Genomic DNA, 25,179 nt, shown 5'->3' with positions numbered 1-25,179 from the left:
CATGGGCAACAGGTGGATTTTTCGAGATCTCTGGGATGTTGATATCTCCTATTGAGCCGAATTCTCTGCGATTTCGGAAATTTGTTGCCTCTTTGTGGGCCAATTTCTTGCAGGACCCTATTAGTGCTAGATAGGGGCCTGTTAGGGTCGAGGATGCTGCTACCCGTATATAAAGACTTAATTTCAGGTTTTTCCACAAATGACTGCCTCGACTCGGGCAGCTTGCACAGTCGCGAAAGTGCAATATTAGATTTGTATCAAACTCTGTTTTTGTTGGCTTTTGATGTAGATAAAAACAGTTACATTTTTAATCGAGAAGTTTTTGACACTAAACGAGACAATAAGGAGTGTCGAGATGTGAACAAATTTTGAGATGCACAATAAGCTGCTGCTTATCTGGTATAAAACAGATGTGAAAAACACGCACATTTGAAAAAGTTGGAGAGTTCATCCTTCCTAAAAATTGTTGAGCTATGTAGAGGCTCTAATGATAGTGATTGATGGGCTAATTTCGGCGTAGGTTTTGTTTGACTAAAAAACCAAAATTTTTTCGTTTTTGGGGTAAAATTTTGGGCGTAAATTTCGTAAAACAATTTTCAGCATATTACTTCTTCTAAAATGCTAAGCAAATTTTATCTTCATAATGTTTCACCTAAAGTCAACCCGAGTTGGGAACTTTTTTAAATTTCAAGTCCAATGCAATTAATTAAATCAGCACTGCTAATGAAGTTACAAATAATTTTGCGTTCATTAATTTGGATTCTTGCCCAGAGATGAAAACTTTCTGTGCAAAATTACCTTTTAGGTCTACAGAAGATTGTGGGCATCTCTCTTGAAAAGCAGTTCGGTGCATCTGTAATAATGCACGGCAACGGGGTATATTTCGCTGCAGTCATTTTTAACTGACTTCATAAAACCATGTAAAAAGTAGTAAAACCTGACCAAAATGGAAAAATTATTAATTCTGCTGAGCTTGGTTGGCGTGTTTTTGACAACTATTACACGTAATGAAGGGCTGATTGATCTGATCCGTGAATCTCTGCAGACCTGTTTGACCAAGCTGCTGAGTGAACAAAACAAAACCACGACAGATATGGACAATTGCGTCACCGCCGAGTTGTTCAACAATACAAACGGTACAGATATACGTCTTTGAAGAGTGGAATCTATCACAAAATTTTTTGACGTAGCCCTTATGTGGGAAAACAGCCATGAAAAAATATTGAAATTCCAAAGATAGAAAAAGAAATAATAGCCAAAAAGTACTAACTAGGATAGATTTTGATGAGTTTTAACATGTTCTCATTGTATGAATTTCAAGCAAATGATGTGTTTTCGAGAAAGTTTTATATATAAACACTTAATTTCAGCGGCCAAAGTTCTGCAAAGATTTTTGCCGAAAGTCCAAGAATTCATAGTGACATAAGAGACAGATCCAGTTTTGTTTCAAATTTTTGTGCTTCTATTTTTATACATGATTTTCTATTGGTGTTTGAACGTTACTGCTTATGCGATTTGTCAAAACATTTAGCATTTCGTCCTTGTGTTTTCAGTGAGCTCTAGTCTTCCGTCTGTCGTGACTAATTCCACTGAAGTGCAAACTGTCAATGATCTCTTAGCCAACTGCTCCTCTGACTTCGCAATGGTCAGCTCAGTCACCGGGGACATCACACAGTGGTACTGCATATGTCTAAATACAATCATAACCTACAACCAGGGACCTCCTTATGGGTAAGCTAAGTACTTTGTCTCCATCTCCCAAACAAAAAACCAGAGAAGACCTTTTGTATGGTAAAAGAGCCTGGTTTGTAATACGTTCCGTTTTCAATGAGTTAACCTGAAGCTAAAAAGGCCCACAAACAAAATTTTAAGCATTTAAAAAAAATCGCATGCAGTGCACAAAACTTTGTCAAAAAGGTTGTTTTCAGTCTTCCGGAAGAGCTCGAAAGATCAATTGGGTCACAATCAGGAAAAATTTAAAGTTTTTCTTTCTCTCAATGTCTCAATTCTTTGTAACCTTCTCAGCCAATGGATCTATAGCTAATCAAATTCTGCGTGCAATTTTAAATTGTGCAAACCAAAACGATTGACAAACAACTTTGACTCTAGAAGTTCAACTAGATACCTATTATCAGAATTTGATTTTTCATGAAAATTTTCACAGTGATCAAATATAAAAAGCCTTGTTTCAGGTCAAATTCAACCAATTTTCCGTCAATTGTAGATCCAATTACAAACGAAACAATTGTTTGCAATCAAACAAACTCTGACATTCGGCTTTTCAATGGTGGAAATCTTACCGCAGCCACAACATTGGCAAATCTCACCACAACCACAACTTTGGCCATAAGTCCATTGGTTGCGGGTACAAATGGTACTAACGATATAAACGATACAGATGATGATGGCAACACCACGCGACCACTCGCGTTCAAAAACTCAATCTGTTTATTCAAAAACAATCATGCAGTTACATTGTCTTCTCTGATTTACTCTGTTGTGTTCGAATTTTGGAGTTAAGGTTGAAGTTGAGTTTTGGACCACTTTGATTTGTTCTAGAAATAACGAGCTTAAAATTTTTGACATAGTTTGAATTATTTTTTGAATTGTTGACATCGTTTTTTTTGGTTGTGTTGATTTTTTCACTCAAAGTTGTAATAGCTCTAAATTGTTTTTTTTGGGGTTTGATTTATTTTTAGTTCATTCTAAATTCATAACGTAAGGCAAATTTTGCTTTTAAATAACAAAAGTTGAAGTTGCGCAATTAAACGAGAATGGTTTCTAATTTCAAAAAAATATATATTGTTAGAATGTCCAGCGGAAATCAAAAAATTATCTATTAATCTGAGTTTGGGTTTTTTTGATCAAAAAAGTGTTAATGTTAACAAATTCATGAATTCGAAAAGGGTTGAAGTGATAATTATTTTTCTTGGAAACCCGAGTCTTGATTTTTTTCAAACATCAAATAATTGCCTTTGGTCTCCATGAGCTGAACGATAATTTAGTACCGTTGTTTGGGTATGTTTTTTAACAATGTTTTTTAAATCTTTATTAAATTTTGCTAAATGTTTTGCTTCATTCTTTAGGAAAAAGTCTTAAAAATCGTTCCCGCTCATTTTTGATTTTTCGCTATTTGATTTCATTTTATATTCCGTTCGTTTCCTTTGACGCTAAAAACGTAATCTCTTTTTAATTTCGCATAAAACGTGATCTCTTTTTAGTTTTGGAAGTGGATTTCAGTTTTCAGATTTCCCAGCGGAATGAAATTTTTGCCTAAGGAACCAGTTTTATCCAATTAGGTCAATATCATCAAAAAATGTCAATCATAAATTGTTCTAAAAATTCAAAGAGCTTTGAGGCCATCTGTTTTTTTCCTTTAATTTCGAAAGTTGAGATTTTTTTATAAGAGAAATCTAAATTTAAATTTTTTTTTCTATTTTTTTGCATCATTGATTCTGACTTAGATGTCTGTGGGATATGTTTTTGTTCCGACTTTCGTAACGAATCTAACGGAATACTTGTGCTCGGGTTGAGTTTTTTTCTTCAGACAAATTTCAACTTTTAAACTAGCCATTTTGACAATTTTTTTATATCATTCGAAAGCCATTGTTCTCCTGAGCTTAAATTTGAAAAGATTCTTCACTTGTGATCATTTTTTGATAAGTTATGGGGGTTTACAGATTGCCATTTTTCCCAATTTGGGACAATTATCGCGCGATATTTATTGCGTTTTTAACGCGTAAGCAGAGATTTAATTCGTCTTAAAAATTGTTACAAATTGATTCAAGGAAGCTTATATGCCATAATTGATTTGTTAAGAGTAGCAAAATCTATCGCGTTGTACTTAATATGGCGTGTGGGTCGATGTTTTTTCAAAAAAAATCTCAAATTGTTTTTCATTTTTTTAAATTTTATTATAATTAATTTTTTTATGTTATTACTGCTCCATAGACCTTAAAAGGCAGTCGGAACATTTAAGACTTTGCCCTGATACGAGCAGTTTTGTTGTCTTATCCATTGAAAGTTTTTACAAAGTTGTTTAAACTCAATTAAGATATTGACGTACTGATTTCAACTGTAAGAAGATTTGATAAGCCATATCAAGTTTGGTGAAGCTGTAAGTGTTTAAAAACTGCCAATTAGGCCGAATTGGAATGTTATATCATATAAACTTTACAAAATTTGTCTATGATGTTTACGACTAAGCGCGAAGTATTTCACAATACGGAGTCATTTTATTCAGTACCCTTTTAGTATCCTTATTTATCTGCAACCAGACTGCTCGTATCAGGGCGAAGCCCTGAAAGTTCCGACTGCCTTTTAAGGTCTATGGAGCAGTAATAAAATGAAAAATTTAAATGTAATAAAATGAAATGAAAAAACTTAAAAAAAAGTTGAGATCAAAACGTCATATTGAGTACAAAGTGATAGATTTTGCTTCTATTAGCAAATAAATTATGGCATATAAGCTTCCTTGAACCAGTTTAGAACGATTTTTAGACGGATTAAATCTCGCTCTCCTGTTAATAGCCATAATTGTCCCAAATTGGCCAAAATGGCAATATTTCAACCCCCATAACTTTACGAAAAATGATCACAGGTAAAATATCTTTTCAAATTTAAGCTCAGGACAACAATAGCTTTCGAATGATATAAAAAAATTTCCGTCAAAAATGGCTAGTTTAAAAGTCGAAATTTGTCTGAAGAAAAAAAACCCACCCCGAGCACGAATATGCCGTTACTTTCGATACGAAAGTCGGAACAATAATCTATTTGCAACATAAACTACTTGATATTGGCTTTTGGGAAAACAAACAGCCAAAACAGACGAATGATTCTTCAAACTAATATGAGCGATATTATTTGTTTTGTTTGTCACCGAAACAGTTTTATCCAACTGATTTCCCTCGTTTCCTAATTTCTGATATCAGGAACAGCATTGAACAACACATGATATCGAGAGATATGCCATTTCAACCTCCTTTTAATCGGGATTTCACCTTCAGTACCATGAAATGAAATGGAGACTTTTTATAGTCGAGTATCACCAAAATTTCGATCTTTTGTTTTTCAGAGCCGAGAATGATTATTTGTATAAGTTTACCTGAGTTCTTGAGTGAACACTTGTCTCTTAATAGTAAAAGCAGAAAAAAACCTTGTACGGTTTTTTTACGGAAAAAAATATGTCTTGAGGAGCTATCAGATACATTCAAAGTGTGGCTATTATATCATCTTACCAGCCCACAACGCTTTCCAAGAAAAAGCTAAAAACAGTCAAGAGTTTTATTTTGTAACATTGCATTGTTACGTGCATTGTTTTCTACAGCAAACACCAATTAGCGTATATTCTTTTAAATTTTTTTATTAAATTAGTTAGAAAAATTAGTGTCGACAAAAAGGCTGAATTTAAATTATCCGGACAAAATAAAAAAACTTAAATTTAAATTTCTTGTCAAAAAAGGGACACAAATTGCTTCGAATTTTAAGACAACTTTTTATGGTGCAGCTGGGGGCGGATTTAGGGGGGGGGGGGAGGGTGGGTGGTGTGTCGGACGCCTTTTTCCTCCCTCCTCAGGGATTCAACCACCTACCGACCCAAAGGGTCCCCCTTTGTACTGTTTTGAGGTATCCGTTTTCGGCTGTTGGACCCCAAAACTTTTCTAAAAAATTATATATAATTATATGTTAATCTTGAGTGGGGAATGCGCGCCAAAAAGAACGCAATTTTTTGATCGAAATTTTCTGAAAAGTGCCTAGAAACGCCTTTTTAGCCTGTTTTTTCAATATTTTGCCTGCGGCGCAAAAAAAATTGCCAAAATATATTTTTTGGTGCTTTGGATCGCAAAATCGATTTGATCGACCTCAAAAAAAGGTCGAAAAGATTTTCGAAATGTTTTCGAAAATGCACCCCCTCTCGAGAAAATCCTAAATCTGCCCCCGTGAATCAGTCGATTTTGCAAAATTCGAATCCAAAATGGCAACCCAAAGCCAATCTTTTTTTACTACCGTCTGCCGTATCAATTGCTAAAACGCCATTCCAAGGTTAGCATCATAACAAAATGATTTTTGAAAGTTTTGTTAGTAGTATCCTTTTTAACTTGGAAATGTCTCGTTCTTACACATTTTTATGTTCTGTTTTGTTATTCAGCTGTTTTGTTTTGTAAAAATTCGATGAGTAACGGAGTGGTTACAAAATTATGCATTGATTTTCGTGCGTGATCTCTGTTAATTGAAAAATTCTTTAAGGCATTAACTTGAGTAGTCTAATCAGTCTTGAAAGAAATCGGTCTAAAAATTCCAAATTTCAGTCCAAACAAAAACAGAACACTAGCAAAGATAACTATCATCTGTTTTCTAAAGAGAACTTCATAATATCGTTTTGTATAAATTTAAAACTGCTTTTTGGAATGTCATTATTGCATATTAATACAATTCAATCCAGATGATGTCATCTAGCGTCACAAAATAATTGGGCATCAAAATTGTTGTTATTTCACACCTTTAAATTGACATCACATAAATGATTTGGGTCAGTTTTGTTTTAATTTGGATCATGAAGTACAGTGCTGATTTGAATTAACCGGACAAAAGCGTTAAACTTGAAATTTAAAACCCGTTTTTCTCAAATTGGGTTGAATTTAGGTGAAAACTTATGAAGACAAAACTTGCTTAAAATTTTAGCAGAATTAATATGGTCCCGAATTCGGGCCCAAAATTTTACCCCCAATAACTGGTCATTTTAGCTTTTCTTAGCTCACCAAAAATTACGCCAATAATGCCTGGTCGATCACAGACATACTTATATCAAAGTGAGCCTCTTACGTAGCCCAACAAACTTTAAGAAAGGTATATTCTCCAAAACATTGTAAAAAATAATTTATTTTTGTTTGATAGACAAAAAAGGTCGTTTTACTATATAAAATACCAACTTTTTATTTAAAAACTATTTTTGAACGGTTTGCAAATTTGAAAAACAGTTTTGATGATGTTGGGCATTCACTTCAAAATCGCGTCAAAACTTAGAACTCCAGTCCTAGGTCGAAGTAGGCTAAATAATTGTTATTGTTCCGATCACTCGAAAAGTGAAAAAAAACTAGGTAATAGAGTCAATTCATTAACTTTTTTTGGCCAATTTTAACTACTTCAACGAAACCTTGCAGGGAGTCAAGTGTGGTATTATATTAAAGCTCTGTTGATTGTGATTTTTGCTGCAAAACAAATTTAAAAGCTGTCAGAATTTCAAAAAATTGACGCGAGAATTTCAAAAAATTGAGTCAAATCCGGTAATACAGTGCTGATTTAAAATAACCGGACAAAAACAACAAAACTCGAATTTTCAACGCATTTTTCTCAAATTGGTTTAAGATTGGACAAAAATGAAGAGCGCAAAAACTGCTTAGAGTTTCATCACGATTATTATGGTACAATTTTCTCCGAAATTCTCAACCAAAATTTTACCCCAAAAATGGGTCATTTTGGCTTTTTTCAATTAATCACCAAAATTACGCTGATTTTTCTGGAACTTTGTTGGGCTGTGTAAAAGGCTTCTTGTGATATTTATTACTCATCAATTGAAAAAATAGTTCCTGCGTAATTTTTGATTAATTGCAATGAGCCAAAATTACCCTTTTTTGGGATAAAATTTTGGTTGAGAATTTCGGAGAAACAATGGCACCATTTTCATTTTGATGAAAATCTAGAAAAAGCTTTTGCTCCCTTCAATTTTTGTCTAGTCTTAACCCAATTTGCGAAAAACGTGTTTGAAAGTTTAAGTTTTGTTGATTTTGTCCGGATAATTTAAATCAGCACTGTATATGTCGTCTTGATTTTTTCAGGAAATTTTTCCCATGTCCATCCAATTTTATATTTTGTGGTTTGACTTTTAATTAAATTCAAGCCTATTCACATAAGCCGAAACAAATTCTGCTCATGAACACCAAAATTTGAAGTAGCGCAAAAATATCAAGCAATTATTAGACTTGGTTTCAAAAGAAAAATGCAGTTTCCAGAAACTGCGTTGCAACAACAAACTTTTTATTAAGCTCAAATTGGGTTAATGTTATCAAAAAAAAACATTTTATCAGGTTTGTGAATAAAAAATGTTTCGCGATGGCTGACGTTTTTTGCAAACTTGATTTTTTTTAAGTAAACATTTATTTGTTTCGGTCTTCTTGAGTTCATGGCAAATTTTCCATCATCATCTCACCATCTTGGCTTTGTTTTTCTTCAGTTTAGGGAAAATATTGATTCACAAAATTTAACTGTAAAAAGCTTTTTTTTTCAACTATAAAGTTTTTGGTGATTTTCTGAGAGTTTTAACATTGCCAAATTTTTGGAATGATTTTATGCGCTCTTAAATTTTTGGATGATGCTCAACGGATGAGCAAAAATTGGTGTGATAAAATTGCAATCGACTTATAATGAGTTTATTGTCGCCTAAGTTATAATTACCTGCAATACGCTAATTGTAAGATTTTTACTCGGTATTGCTTTTCCGCGAAACAAACTACAGAAATATTCATTTTTATGAAAATCATAGCTCGAATAAACCTAATTCTTAACATTTTAAATTACGCTAATGTAAACTTTTAAGCCGTTAAAGTAAGCTATTGTATGCCTGCTCGCTCGAATTAAGACAAAAAACCAAACATTTTGAACCGGTTTTTCTGGACTTTGGGAAAAAAAGTTAATTTTTTTTCTCGTTCAAATAACTACTGTAAGGTGTGTAATATGACATAACACTCAAATCTCTCCGATGATTATTTGTGATAGCTAATTTTGCGTGGAAAACGAAAGAAAAACAACAGAAAAAAAACAAACTCATCCAAATACAAAGCTTTCTCCCCATTATTCAAATGGTCGGAATAATAAATGATATTCATACTGTTTTCATAGTATGAAATTTTATGACTTGCGTTTTTTCATTGGCTCCATATATGAAACTGTTCGAGAAGCATTATGCTTGTATGGAGGTTGACCCCGGGCTATTGGGAAAAGAATGTAGTCATTTCCACCACTTTACCTTAAGCCTTACGTAAAATAAGTAAGCTTAATGTTATGGTAAATTAGAGCATAAAATTCGTAGCGGTAACAATTTTTTTGTTATTCTTGAGTCGGTTATAATAAGATGGGCGCGCAAATACCCATTGAAAAGGCAAACGGCAGTAAACACGATTGAGTCGTTAATACATATATATTTAATATGGCATCCTTGAATGTTTATTTTCAGGCCAGCCAAAATAAAATATCCCGATGACCCTCCTGGATGGACACTGAATCCCCTGTACTCCGCCTACGAAAAACAAAAGTGTCACAAAAATTCAATCTGGGACCAAATGTTAACTACAAGTTAGTAGTAATCAAAATAGATGACTTAACAGATCTCGACCGAATTATTGATTCCAATTCTAGTTTTCTTATATTGAAGTTAGATGGAAAATGAGCTTTGAGACAACGACGACGATGTATTTCATGATAAAATTGCGATTAATGTTTTTTTTAGAGATTATAGAGTCTGTGACCGTCTCAATTGTTGTTGTTGTTTTTAGCTCCTGTTGAACCTCTCCCTCCGAGACCCAAAGCCTTCAAAGGTGACGCAAGGATAATTGAAAACGGAGCTATTATTGCGACGGTGACAAATTTAGTGCTGGTGTGGACTTCGTGAAAGTGCTTAGTCTCAAAAAATGGTTACAGTTTGTTAAAGCTCAAACAACATTAGCATCATCTTTCGAAATTTAACTTTGAATCCCGAATTTTCAGAAATCCTTTTTTGTTTGGAGCGCAGATTATTACATGACGGACTTAAAAATTGCAAACAGAAATGTATTTGAATTTGCTTGCGCTTACAATTTGGCAGCCCAAGAGTTAAATTTTTTCTGGAGTCGATTTTTTTACGAACAGTTTGATTGTTGATTTTACGTTCCCGCATCCAGTTTCAAGCGTTAATAATCGGTTATATTATAATTTTAGTACCAGTCTTATTAAAATTGAGACAAAATTGATTTTAATCAATTATTAATCGATTATTATCTCTCTTTTCAAAATCCAATTTTAATCAATAATAAACATTTTAATCGATTGTAATCGTTTAGTGGTACATATTTTTTATCATTTTAATCATTTTAATCGATTGTAATCACTTTCCATCGTCCATCCATAAAGTCATCTAGCTATGTATCCATTTAGCCGCACATCTTCCATCCTTCCATTATCTATCTATCCATTCAGGTACTCAGACACCCATTCATCCAGCCATCTACCCATCAAGCCATCCATCAATCAAACTATTCGTCCATTCAGCTGTTTATCCAACCATCGATCCCTCCATCCGGTCATCGAACCATCAATCAAATCAATATCCCTTCATATCAGTTTTTCCAACCGTCAATTAATCTGTCCATGATCCCACCAGTAATTCATCTAGCCATCCATCTAACCTTCCATTCTTTTATCCAGCCATATAATCACTCATCTGTCAAGCAATTCATCTATCTAGCCAGAAATCATCCTTTCATCCATTCATTCATCCAAGCAGCAATCCTTTCATATATCCCCCAGCCATTCGTCTTTCCAACTGGCCATGCAGCCATTCATCCTTCCATCCATCGTACATCAATCCAATCATCTATAAATCAAGGCTTTATTATATATCAATGTTACCAGCAATACATCAGGTCACTATCCATCGAAGTACCCATCCTTCATTCATGTAACCAGCTATCTGTCGATCGAGCCATACAATCATCTAGTCAGTAATCCATTGATCCATCTATTCGCTCCTCCAGCAGTCCATCGGTCCATCCATTTAGCCATCATGTACCCATCAATTCAACCATCAGTTCAGTCAATTATACATCTTTCCGTCCAGCCATCCATCGTTCCATCTAGCCATTGATACGCCATCCCACAATCTAGCCTTCGATGGATCTATTTATCCATCCAGCCATCCATCCAAACATCGTTCAACCTTTCATGCAGCCATCCAGCCACACCTCCCTCCATCGTTCCATCCAATAGCAATCAATCCAGCCATCAATCGATACATCAACCATCCATCGGTTCAGCCATCCAACCAACCGGCCATCCATCAGCCATTCCAGAAGTTTTTCCAATTAAGCTAAGTTCTGTCATTTTTCAGGATCAGCTTTAGCTGCAGAGTGCTCTTAGTTGTATTTATTGGAACGAAGCATGTACTTGAAATTGACTTCAAATCCAGGAATAGGAGCTTCTCGATTGTGTTTACCTTGTGTTCAAGTGATCTATGTGAATATTAAACTAGTTAGCGGCTGGACATAAGTGATTGGATTTCCGTGGAATTTTTAATTTTTTAGTGTGCCCAGGCTGTAAACATGGCTCTCTACGGACAATTTTTTTTGAAGAAAGTGTTGGGATCTACTTTAAACTCCCCCCTCCCCTATGGTATCTGTTTAAAGGTCTCCTCTACTATAAATAAATACAGTAAATTAACACTAGAGCTTAGTGGCGCGTAGGAAATAAGACAAGAACTTAAGGCGACCTAACGAAACGGAATTTAGACGATAATTCTTTTTGAATTTAGGCTATAAGAACTGGGTCATCAAAAATTTTTGTTTAGAATGAATTTACACAAAAAAAAGTATATGATCACAGAATTGTTCAAAATTGTTATCATAAGTTGATTATAAAACATTCATGCGAAACAGTAAATTACCTTTTTGAAATGCAGTAATTATATAACTGATATTAATAACCTGATTTATTGTTGGGCAACCAATTTTCACTCAGCTAAAATTTAATTGAAGTCTGTAAACGAATTTCACGCAATTTGCTGGCAATTTATTGCTGAAATTCCGTTATTTTTTGATATTCTATTTGCTTGTCGCCTAAATTCATAAGCCCGATAAAAACTGGTACACTCTAACACGAACATTTAATAAGTTTATTGCAACAATGGCTAATTGATGTGGTTTATTTTGTGGTTTATTTTATTCCTGTCACTGTTATTGGAAACATCTTGTAACCAATGTTACCAAAGCTTCCTGAAGCACTGAAATTGAGAACTACGTATTTTTTGCACTTTCATTTTTTACAAAGTAGTTTACCCAAACCCTTCTTTACGCCTATGACTGGTAGGTTTATCGTGCTTCAGTTTTTTGCATAACACATTGTGTAACATTTTCGTATTTGACTTCCGTCACGGTGCGAAATATTCAATTAGTTAGATCACATGCCCGCAGTATTTTTGCTTCTGATATTTCGTGCATTTTTACTTCTGTTTTCATGCTTGCTTCTCTTGACTTTATCATTCGATCAGCCTTCTGTAATGACACTTATAATGAAATGATTTTACAAATAATCACAGTTTAATAATAGTGTAAAATAGTTGAACTATTACTTTTTCCCTCATTGACGAGTGAAATTGAATCGGAAACTGAATTAGGATGTAATTAGGTTTTCCCGATTAGTTGCGGAACCACAAATGACTACAGCTAGTCTTAACTAGAAAGTCAAAATCCAACTCACAGTCAACTAGAAAGAGACCGTTCTTAGCTTCGAAAAAAACAACGGAAAGTTGTTAAAATGTCCGTGAATTAATTTCAGTTAGTTGATTAATGTATCAATTAAAGTGCGTCCGTTTTCGTATTTTGCTTGCGTAATTCGCCTTCCTTCAGGCAAATCATTTGTGATTTGAACTGAAAAAAGAACCAAAAGTAGAACAAGACCGCTCGTATCAGGGCAAAGACCTGACTGTTCCGACTGCCTTTCGAGGTGTATGGAGCAGTAATAACATGAAAAAATTAAATGTAGAAAAAATGAAAAGAAATATATATTTTTTAAGGCTGGGATTTTTTTGTAAAACTCATCCCCCACTCGCCATATTAAGTACAAACTGATAGATTTTGCTCCTATTAACAATTAAATTATGGCAAGCAAGCTTTCTTCAACCAAATGGAACGATTTATAAGACGGATTAAATCTCCGCTTATACGTTAATAGCGCGCAATATATCTCAATGTTTGCCAAGTCCACTCCTAATAATTCATCACTTCAAAGTTACAATGTAAAATCTATATCCCCTTCAGCTTCTGCTTCCTTTCCCAAAAGATAAATTCCCACCAATTTTAAGCAAGGTGACCAATTCTCATTCCCAAAAATTTGGGGCTGAGGAATACACCACTTTTCCGCTGTTAACCTCGGACTTTATTCTAGGCATTTCCGGTCCTAGACGCCCAAAAATCAATTATAGGTCACGATGGGGTCACCCGGGTCAAAAATTCTTTTTTTGGTTCCGAGTCATATAGTGGTACTACCTACGAAGTTTCATCCATATCCCATTAATACTTCCCAAGGTATCCCATTTCTAAGGTCCGTTATCATTTTTTAACGGGAAAAAGCTATTAACGCCGGAAGGAGTCGCCGGAGGGAGTTTACTTACATAAAATCCCTTTTCCAGAGCTAGGTGCCAGTGTCTAATGCCGCCATAAAATCATTATCGCCTCGCTCAATTTTTGCGTAAATTGTCCACTTCCGGTCTAAAGGGTGTTTTTCCCAAGTGGTAATAACTTCACGTCCCACCGTCAGATTTGGTTCAAAGTTTAATACATGATATATCTTGTCATTACCTAACATATACCATAGTTTTAGATCCCGTGGTTAAGTGGTGGGCGTGAGAAACGACTCCCGGAAGTTCGGCACGGGCGACTATTTACTTAGGGCATTTGTTAGCGCTGTATATCTGGAAGCTCTCATCTTCAGGTCTTCGAAGGTTGCGTATGTTTCCTAATAGAGCCATAGAGATTATTGGCCTTAAAGTTTGTAGGATCCTTTCATTGTGTTGCTGAGAAACGTAAAAGGTTTTCATACGTTATGGTAATACATGGGCAAAAGGTGGATTTTTCGAGATCTCTGGGATGTTGACATCTCCTACTGAGCCGAATTCTCTGCGATCTCGGAAAATTGGTGCCTCTTTGTGGGCCAACTTCTTGCAGGACCCTATTAGTGCTAGATAGGGGCCTGTTAGGGTCGAGGATGCTGCTACCCGTATATAAAGACTTAATCTCAGGTTTTTCCACAAATGACGACCTCGACTCGGGCAGCTTGCACAGTCGCGAAAGTGCAATATTAGATTTGTATCAAACTCTTTTTTTGTTGGCTTTTGATGTCAATAAAAACAGTTACATTAGTGATTGATGGGTTAATTTCAGCGTAGGTTTTGTTTGACTAAAAATCGAAAATTGTTTCGTTTTTGGGGTAAAATTTTCGGGGTAAATTTCGTAAAACATTTTTCAGCATATTACTTCTAAAATGCTAAGCAAATTTTATCTTCATAATGTTTCACCTAAAGTCAACCCAAGTTGGGAACTTTTTTAAATTTCAAGTCCAATGCAATTAATTAAATCGGCACTGCTAATGAAGTTACAAATAATTTTGCGTTCGTTAATTTGGATTCTTGCCCAGAGATGAAATTTTTCTGTGCAAATTTACCGTTTAGGTCTACAGAAAATTGTGGGCATCTCTCTTGAAAAGCAGTTCGGTGCATCTGTAATAATGCACGGCAACGGGGTATATTTCGCTGCAGTCATTTTTAACTGACTTCATAAAACCATGTAAAAAGTAGTAAAACCTGACCAAAATGGAAAAATTATTAATTCTGCTGAGCTTGGTTGGCGTGTTTTTGACAACTATTACACGTAATGAAGGGCTTATTGACCTGATCCGTGAATCTCTGCAGACCTGTTTGACCAAGCTGCTGAGTTAACAAAACAAAACCACGACAGATATGGACAATTGCGTCACCGCCGAGTTGTTCAACAGTACAAACGGTATAGATATACGTCTTTGAGTAGTGGAACTATCACAGTTTTTTTTGACGTAGCCCTTACGTGGGAAAACAGCCATGAAAAAGTATTGAAATTCCAAATGATAAAAAAAGTTTTAGCCAAAAAATACTGATTAGGATAGATTTTGATGAGTTTTAACATATTCGCATTGAATGAATTTCAACCAAATGATGGGTTTTCGAGAAAATTTTATATCGATAAACTTAATTTCAGCGGGCAAAATTTTGCCAAGATTTTTGCCGAAAGTCCAAGAATTCAAAGTGACATAAGAAACAGATCCAGTTTTATTTCAATTTCAAATGTCGTGCTGCTATTTTTATACGTTACTGCTGATGCGATCTGTCGAAACATTTAGCATTTCGTCCTTGTGTGTTCAGTGTCCTTGTGTTTTCCTTTCATCCATTGTACATCAATCCAATCTTCTATAAATCAAGGCATTATTATATATCAATGTTACCAGCAATACATCAAGTCACTATCCATCGAAGTACCATCCTTCATTCATGTAACCAGCTATCTGTTCATCGAGCCATAATTTCATCTATTCAGTAATCCATTGATCCAACCAGGCATCTGTCCGCTCCTCCAGCAGTCCATCGGTCCATCCATTTACCCATCATGTACCCATCAATTCAACCATCAGTTCAGTCAATTATGCATTTTTCCGTCCAGCCATCTATCGTTCCAACTAGCCATTGATACGCCATCCCACAATCTAGCCATCGATGGATCTTTTTATCCATCCAGCCATCCATCCATACATCGTTCAACCTTTCATGCAGCCATCCAGCCACACCTCCCTCCATCGTTCCATCCAATAGCAATCAATCCAGCCATCAATCGATACATCAACCATGCATCGGTTCAGCCATCCAACCAACCAGCCATCCATCAGCCATTCCAATAGTTTTTCCAATTAAGCTAAAATCTGTCATTTTTCAGGATCAGCTTTAGCTGCAGAGTGCTCTTAGTTGTATTTATTGGAACGAAGCATGTACTTGAAATTGTCTTTAAATCCAGGAATAGGTGTTTCTCGATTGTGTTTACCTTGTGTTCAAGTGATCTATGTGAATATTAAACTAGTTAGTGGCTAAACATAAGTGATTGGATTTTCGTGCAATTTTTAGTTTTTTTATAGTGTGCCCAGGCTGTAAACATGGCTCTCTACGGACAATTTTTTTTGAAAGAAAGTGTTGGGATCTACTGTACACTCCCCCCTCCCCTATGGTATCTGTTTAAAGGTCTCCTCTACTAAAAATAAATACAGTAAATTAACATTAGAGCTGAGTGGCGCCTAGGAAATAAGACAAGAAAATTAGGCGACCTAACGAAATGGAATTTAGACGATAATTCTTATTGAATTTATGCTATAAGAACTAGGTCATCAAAAAATTTTGTTAAGAATGAATTTACACGAAAAAAAGAGTATATGATGACAGAATTGTTCAAAATTGTTATCATAAGTTGATTATAAAACATTCATGCGAAAAAAAAAATTACCTTTTTGAAATGCAGTATTGATATAACTGTGATATTAATAACCTGATTTATTTTTGGACAACCAATTATCACTCAGCTAAAAATTAATTGAAGTCTGTAAACGAATTTCACGCAATTTATAGGCAAGTTATCCCTGAAATTCCGTTATTTTTTGATATTCTATTTGGTTGTCGCCTAAATTCATAAGCCCGATAAAAACTGGTACACTCTAGCACGAACATTTATTTAGTTTATTGCAACAATGGCTAATTGATGTGGTTTATTTTGTGGTTTATTTTATTCCTGTCACTGTTATTGGAAACATCTTGTAACCAATGTTACCAAACCTTCCTGAAGCACTGAAATTGATAACTCCATAATTTTTGCACTTCCATTTTTTACCAAGTAGTTTACCCAAACCGTTCTTTACGCCTATGACTGGTAGGTGTATCATGCTTCAGTTTTTTGCATAACGCATTGTGTTACATTTTTACATTTGACTTCCGTCACAGTGCGTAAAATTCAATTAGTTAGATCACTCCCGCAGTATTTTTGCTTCTGATATTTCATGCATTTTTACTTCTGTTTTCATGCTTGCTTCTCTTGACTTTATTATTCGATCAGCCTTCTGTAATGACACTAATAATGAAATGATTTTACAAATAATCACAGTTTAATAATAGTGTAAAATAGTTGAACTATTACTTTTTCCCCTCCTTGACGAGTGAACTTGAATCGGAAACTGAATTAGGATGTAATTAATTTTTCCCGATTAGTTGCGGAACCACAAATGACTACAGCTAGTCTTAACTAGAAAGTCAAAATCCAACTCACAGTCAACTAGAAAGAGACCGTTCTTAGCTTCGAAAAAAACAACAGAAAGTTGTTAAAATGTCCGTGAATCAATTTCAGTTAGTTGATTAATGTATCACTTAAAGTGCGTCCGTTTTCGTATTTTGCTTGCGTAATTCGCCTTCCTTCAGGCAAATGATTTGTGACTTGAACTGAAAAAAGAACCAAAAGTAGAACAGGACCGCTCGTATCAGGGCAAAGCCATGACTGTTCCGACTGACTTTTGAGGTGTATGGAGCAGAAATAACATGAAAAAATTAAATGTAGAAAAAATGAAAAGAAATACTTTTTTTTTTAAAGTTTGGGATTTTTTGTAAAACTCATCCCCCACACGCCATATTAAGTACAAACTGATAAATTTTGCTCCTAATAACAAGTAAATTATGGCAAGTAAGCTTTCTTCAACCAATTAGAACGATTTCTAAGAAGGATTAATTCTCCGCTTATACGTTAATAGCGCGAAATATATCTGAATGTTTGCCAAGTCCACTCTGAATAATTCATTACTTCAAAGTTACAATGTAAAACCTATATCCCCTTCAGCTTATGCTCCATTTCCCAAAAGACAAATTCCCACCCAATTTTTAGCAAGGTGACCAATTCTCATTCCCAAAAATTTGGGGCTGATTAATACACCACTTTCCGCTGTTAACCTCGGAGTTTATTCTAGGCATTTCCGGTCCGAGACGCCCGAAAATCAAATATAGGTCACGATGGGGTCACCCGGGTCAAAAATTCTATTTTTTGGTTCCGAATCTTATAGTGGTACTACTACCAAGTTTCATCCATATCCAATTAATACTTCCCAAGGTATCCCATTTCTAAGGTCCGTTATCTTTTTTCCCGGGAAAAAGTTAATGACGCCGGAAGGAGTCGCCGGAGGGAGTTTACTTACATGAAATCCCTTTTCAGAGCTAGGTGCCAGTTTCTAATGCCGCCATAAAATCAATATCGCCTCGCTCACTTTTTTGCGTAAATTGTCCACTTCCGGTCTAAAGGGTGTTTTTCCCAAGTGGTTATAACTTCCCGTCCCACCGTCAGATTTGGTTCAAAATTTAATACATGATGTATCTTGTCATTACCTAACAAATGCCATAGTTTTAGATCCCCGCGTTAAGTGTTGGGCGTGAGAAACGACTTCCGGAAGTTCGGCACGGGGGACTATTTATTAAGGGAATTTGTTAGCGCTGTATATCTGGAAGCTCTCATCTTCAGGTCTTCTAAGGTTGCGTAAGTTTCCTAATAGAGCCATAGAGATGATTGGCCTAAAAGTTTGTAGGATCTTTTCACTGTGTTGCTGAGAAACGCAAAAGACTTTCATACCTTATGGTAAAACATGGGCAACAGGTGGATTTTTCGAGATCTCTGGGATGTTGATATCTCCTATTGAGCCGAATTCTCTGCGATTTCGGAAATTTGTTGCCTCTTTGTGGGCCAATTTCTTGCAGGACCCTATTAGTGCTAGATAGGGGCCTGTTAGGTTCGAGGGTGCTCCTACCCGTATATAAAGACTTAATTTCAGGTTTTTCCACAAATGACTGCCTCGACTCGGGCAGCTTGCACAGTCGCGAAAGTGCAATATTAGATTTGTATCAAACTCTGTTTTTGTTGGCTTTTGATGTAGATAAAAACAGTTACATTTTTAATCGAGAAGTTTTTGACACTAAACGAGACAATAAGGAGTGTCGAGATGTGAACAAATTTTGAGATGCACAATAAGCTGCTGCTTATCTGGTATAAAACAGATGTGAAAAACACGCACATTTGAAAAAGTTGGAGAGTTCATCCTTCCTAAAAATTGTTGAGCTATGTAGAGGCTCTAATGATAGTGATTGATGGGCTAATTTCGGCGTAGGTTTTGTTTGACTAAAAAACCAAAATTTTTTCGTTTTTGGGGTAAAATTTTGGGCGTAAATTTCGTAAAACAATTTTCAGCATATTACTTCTTCTAAAATGCTAAGCAAATTTTATCTTCATAATGTTTCACCTAAAGTCAACCCGAGTTGGGAACTTTTTTAAATGTCAAGTCCAATGCAATTAATTAAATCAGCACTGCTAATGAAGTTACCAATAATTTTGCGTTCATTAATTTCGATTCTTGCCCAGAGATGAAAACTTTCTGTGCAAAATTACCTTTTAGGTCTACAGAAAATTGTGGGAATCTCTCTTGAAAAGCAGTTCGATGCATCTGTAATAATGCACGGCAACGGGGTATATTTCGCTGCAGTCATTTTTAACTGACTTCATAAAACCATGTAAAAAGTAGTAAAACCTGACCAAAATGGAAAAATTATTAATTCTGCTGAGCTTGGTTGGCGTGTTTTTGACAACTATTACACGTAATGAAGGGCTGATTGATCTGATCCGTGAATCTCTGCAGACCTGTTTGACCAAGCTGCTGAGTGAACAAAACAAAACCACGACAGATATGGACAATTGCGTCACCGCCGAGTTGTTCAACAATACAAACGGTACAGATATACGTCTTTGAAGAGTGGAATCTATCACAAAATTTTTTGACGTAGCCCTTATGTGGGAAAACAGCCATGAAAAAGCATTGAAATTCCAAAGATAGAAAAAGAAATAACAGCCAAAAAGTACTAACTAGGATAGATTTTGATGAGTTTTAACATGTTCTCATTGTATGAATTTCAACCAAATGATGTGTTTTCGAGAAAATTTTATATATATATAAACTTAATTTCAGCGGCCAAAAATCTGCAAAGATTTTTGCCGAAAGTCCAAGAATTCATAGTGACATAAGAGACAGATCCAGTTTTGTTTTAAATTTTTGTGCTTCTATTTTTATACATGATTTTCTATTGGTGTTTGAACGTTACTGCTTATGCGATTTGTCAAAACATTTAGTATTTCGTCCTTGTGTTTTCAGTGAGCTCTAGTCTTCCGTCTGTCGTGACTAATTCCACTGAAGTGCAAACTGTCAATGATCTCTTAGCCAACTGCTCCTCTGACTTCGCAATGGTCAGCTCAGTCACCGGGGACATCACACAGTGGTACTGCATATGTCTAAATACAATCATAACCTACAACCAGGGACCTCCTTATGGGTAAGCTAAGTACTTTGTCTCCATCTCCCAGAAAAAACCCAGAGAAGAACTTTTGTATGGTAAAGGAGCCTGGTTTGTAATACGTTCCGTTTTCAATGAGTTAACCTGAAGCTAAAAAAAGCCCACAAGCAAAATTTTAAGCATTTAAAAAAAATCGCATGCAGTGCACAAAACTTTGTCAAAAAAGGTTGTTTTCAGTCTTCCGGAAGAGCTCGAAAGATCAATTGGGTCACAATCAGGAAAAATTTAAAGTTTTTCTTTCTCTCAATGTCTCAATTCTTTGTAACCTTCTCAGCCAATGGATCTATAGCTAATCAAATTCTGCGTGCAATTTTAAATTGTGCAAACCAAAACGATTGACAAACAACTTTGACTCTAGAAGTTCAACTAGATACCTATTATCAGAATTTGATTTTTCATGAAAATTTTCACAGTGATCAAATATAAAAAGCCTTGTTTCAGGTCAAATTCAACCAATTTTCCGTCAATTGTAGATCCAATTACAAACGAAACAATTGTTTGCAATCAAACAAACTCTGACATTCGGCTTTTCAATGGTGGAAATCTTACCGCAGCCACAACATTGGCAAATCTCACCACAACCACAACTTTGGCCATAAGTCCATTGGTTGCGGGTACAAATGGTACTAACGATATAAACGATACAGATGATGATGGCAACACCACGCGACCACTCGCGTTCAAAAACTCAATCTGTTTATTCAAAAACAATCATGCAGTTACATTGTCTTCTCTGATTTACTCTGTTGTGTTCGAATTTTGGAGTTAAGGTTGAAGTTGAGTTTTGGACCACTTTGATTTGTTCTAGAAATAACGAGCTTAAAATTTTTGACATAGTTTGAATTATTTTTTGAATTGTTGACATCGTTTTTTTTGGTTGTGTTGATTTTTTCACTCAAAGTTGTAGTAGCTCTAAATTGTTTTTTTTGGGGTTTGATTTATTTTTAGTTCATTCTAAATTCATAACGTAAGGCAAATTTTGCTTTTAAATAACAAAAGTTGAAGTTGCGCAATTAAACGAGAATGGTTTCTAATTTCAAAAAAATATATATTGTTAGAATGTCCAGCGGAAATCAAAAAATTATCTAATAATCTGAGTTTGGGTTTTTTTGATCAAAAAAGTGTTAATGTTAATAAAGTCATGAATTCGAAAAGGGTTGAAGTGATAATTATTTTTCTTGGAAACCCGAGTCTTGATTTTTTTCAAACATCAAATAATTGCCTTTGGTCTCCATGAGCTGAACGATAATTTAGTACCGTTGTTTGGGTATGTTTTTTAACAATGTTTTTTAAATCTTTATTAAATTTTGCTAAATGTTTTGCTTCATTCTTTAGGAAAAAGTCTTAAAAATCGTTCCCGCTCATTTTTGATTTTTCGCTATTTGATTTCATTTTATATTCCGTTCGTTTCCTTTGACGCTAAAAACGTAATCTCTTTTTAATTTCGCATAAAACGTGATCTCTTTTTAGTTTTGGAAGTGGATTTCAGTTTTCAGATTTCCCAGCGGAATGAAATTTTTGCCTAAGGAACCAGTTTTATCCAATTAGGTCAATATCATCAAAAAATGTCAATCATAAATTGTTCTAAAAATTCAAAGAGCTTTGAGGCCATCTGTTTTTTTCCTTTAATTTCGAAAGTTGAGATTTTTTTATAAGAGAAATCTAAATTTAAATTTTTTTTTCTATTTTTTTGCATCATTGATTCTGACTTAGATGTCTGTGGGATATGTTTTTGTTCCGACTTTCGTAACGAATCTAACGGAATACTTGTGCTCGGGTTGAGTTTTTTTCTTCAGACAAATTTCAATTTTTAAACTAGCCATTTTGACAATTTTTTTATATCATTCGAAAGCCATTGTTCTCCTGAGCTTAAATTTGAAAAGATTCTTCACTTGTGATCATTTTTTGATAAGTTATGGGGGTTTACAGATTGCCATTTTTCCCAATTTGGGACAATTATCGCGCGATATTTATTGCGTTTTTAACGCGTAAGCAGAGATTTAATTCGTCTTAAAAATCGTTACAAATTGATTCAAGGAAGCTTAATGCCATAATTGATTTGTTAAGAGTAGCAAAATCTATCGCGTTGTACTTAATATGGCGTGTGGGTCGATGTTTTTTCAAAAAAAATCTCAAATTGTTTTTCATTTTTTTAAAATTTTATTATAATTAATTTTTTTATGTTATTACTGCTCCATAGACCTTAAAAGGCAGTCGGAACATTTAAGACTTTGCCCTGATACGAGCAGTTTTGTTGTCTTATCCATTGAAAGTTTTTACAAAGTTGTTTAAACTCAATTAAGATATTGACGTACTGATTTCAACTGTAAGAAGATTTGATAAGCCATATCAAGTTTGGTGAAGCTGTAAGTGTTTAAAAACTGCCAATTAGGCCGAATTGGAATGCTATATCATATAAACTTTACAAAATTTGTCTATGATGTTTACGACTAAGCGCGAAGTATTTCACAATACGGAGTCATTTTATTCAGTACCCTTTTAGTATCCTTATTTATCTGCAACCAGACTGCTCGTATCAGGGCGAAGCCCTGAAAGTTCTGACTGCCTTTTAAGGTCTATGGAGCAGTAATAAAATGAAAAATTTAAATGTAATAAAATGAAATGAAAAAACTTAAAAAAAAGTTGAGATCAAAACGTCATATTGAGTACAAAGTGATAGATTTTGCTTCTATTAGCAAATAAATTATGGCATATAAGCTTCCTTGAACCAGTTTAGAACGATTTTTAGACGGATTAAATCTCGCTCTCCTGTTAATAGCCATAATTGTCCCAAATTGGCCATAATGGCAATATTTCAACCCCCATAACTTTACGAAAAATGATCACAGGTAAAATATCTTTTCAAATTTAAGCTCAGGACAACAATAGCTTTCGAATGATATAAAAAAATTTCCGTCAAAAATGGCTAGTTTAAAAGTCGAAATTTGTCTGAAGAAAAAAACCCACCCCGAGCACGAATATGCCGTTACTTTCGATACGAAAGTCGGAACAATAATCTATTTGCAACATAAACTACTTGATATTGGCTTTTGGGAAAACAAACAGCCAAAACAGACGAATGATTCTTCAAACTAATATGAGCGATATTATTTGTTTTGTTTGTCACCGAAACAGTTTTATCCAACTGATTTCCCTCGTTTCCTAATTTCTGATTACAGGAACAGCATTGAACAACACATGATATCGAGAGATATGCCATTTCAACCTCCTTTTAATCGGGATTTCACCTTCAGTACCATGAAATGAAATGGAGACTTTTTATAGTCGAGTATCACCAAAATTTCGATCTTTTGTTTTTCAGAGCCGAGAATGATTATTTGTATAAGTTTACCTGAGTTCTTGAGTGAACACTTGTCTCTTAATAGTAAAAGCAGAAAAAAACCTTGTACGGTTTTTTTACGGAAAAAAATATGTCTTGAGGAGCTATCAGATACATTCAAAGTGTGGCTATTATATCATCTTACCAGCCCACAACGCTTTCCAAGAAAAAGCTAAAAACAGTCAAGAGTTTTATTTTGTAACATTGCATTGTTACGTGCATTGTTTTCTACAGCAAACACCAATTAGCGTATATTCTTTTAAATTTTTTTATTAAATTAGTTAGAAAAATTAGTGTCGACAAAAAGGCTGAATTTAAATTATCCGGACAAAATAAAAAAACTTAAATTTAAATTTCTTGTCAAAAAAGGGACACAAATTGCTTCGAATTTTAAGACAACTTTTTATGGTGCAGCTGGGGGCGGATTTAGGGGGGGGGAGGGTGGGTGGTGTGTCGGACGCCTTTTTCCTCCCTCCTCAGGGATTCAACCACCTACCGACCCAAAGGGTCCCCCTTTGTACTGTTTTGAGGTATCCGTTTTCGGCTGTTGGACCCCAAAACTTTTCTAAAAATTTATATATAATTATATGTTAATCTTGAGTGGGGAATGCGCGCCAAAAAGAACGCAATTTTTTGATCGAAATTTTCTGAAAAGTGCCTAGAAACGCCTTTTTAGCCTGTTTTTTCAATATTTTGCCTGCGGCGCAAAAAAAATTGCCAAAATATATTTTTTGGTGCTTTGGATCGCAAAATCGATTTGATCGACCTCAAAAAAAGGTCGAAAAGATTTTCGAAATGTTTTCGAAAATGCACCCCCTCTCGAGAAAATCCTAAATCTGCCCCCGTGAAGCAGTCGATTTTGCAAAATTCGAATCCAAAATGGCAACCCAAAGCCAATCTTTTTTTACTACCGTCTGCCGTATCAATTGCTAAAACGCCATTCCAAGGTTAGCATCATAACAAAATGATTTTTGAAAGTTTTGTTAGTAGTATCCTTTTTAACTTGGAAATGTCTCGTTCTTACACATTTTTATGTTCTGTTTTGTTATTCAGCTGTTTTGTTTTGTAAAAATTCGATGAGTAACGGAGTGGTTACAAAATTATGCATTGATTTTCGTGCGTGATCTCTGTTAATTGAAAAATTCTTTAAGGCATTAACTTGAGTAGTCTAATCAGTCTTGAAAGAAATCGGTCTAAAAATTCCAAATTTCAGTCCAAACAAAAACAGAACACTAGCAAAGATAACTATCATCTGTTTTCTAAAGAGAACTTCATAATATCGTTTTGTATAAATTTAAAACTGCTTTTTGGAATGTCATTATTGCATATTAATACAATTCAATCCAGATGATGTCATCTAGCGTCACAAAATAATTGGGCATCAAAATTGTTGTTATTTCACACCTTTAAATTGACATCACATAAATGATTTGGGTCAGTTTTGTTTTAATTTGGATCATGAAGTACAGTGCTGATTTGAATTAACCGGACAAAAGCGTTAAACTTGAAATTTAAAACCCGTTTTTCTCAAATTGGGTTGAATTTAGGTGAAAACTTATGAAGACAAAACTTGCTTAAAATTTTAGCAGAATTAATATGG

At 34.8% G+C, this 25,179-nt stretch overlaps 1 protein-coding gene across 1 annotated transcript in view; it reads left to right on the top strand.

Moving 5' to 3' along the window:
• The window catches only part of LOC134846688 (uncharacterized), a 40,582-nt gene that overhangs the window by 12,434 nt on the left and 2,969 nt on the right, over positions 1-25,179 (top strand). Inside the window, exons 4-9 of the mRNA XM_063864074.1 lie at positions 1,014-1,136; positions 1,554-1,731; positions 2,193-2,365; positions 19,499-19,621; positions 20,041-20,218; positions 20,681-20,853. Coding sequence (XP_063720144.1) covers positions 1,014-1,136; positions 1,554-1,731; positions 2,193-2,365; positions 19,499-19,621; positions 20,041-20,218; positions 20,681-20,853 — 948 coding nt within the window. The remainder of the gene's footprint in view (positions 1-1,013; positions 1,137-1,553; positions 1,732-2,192; positions 2,366-19,498; positions 19,622-20,040; positions 20,219-20,680; positions 20,854-25,179) is intronic.

Source organism: Symsagittifera roscoffensis, chromosome 5 (genome assembly GCF_963678635.1).
Source record: "Symsagittifera roscoffensis chromosome 5, txSymRosc1.1, whole genome shotgun sequence".
In the NCBI taxonomy this organism is placed as follows: domain Eukaryota; kingdom Metazoa; phylum Xenacoelomorpha; order Acoela; family Convolutidae; genus Symsagittifera; species Symsagittifera roscoffensis.
This window is presented reverse-complemented; position numbering and strand designations above follow the sequence as displayed.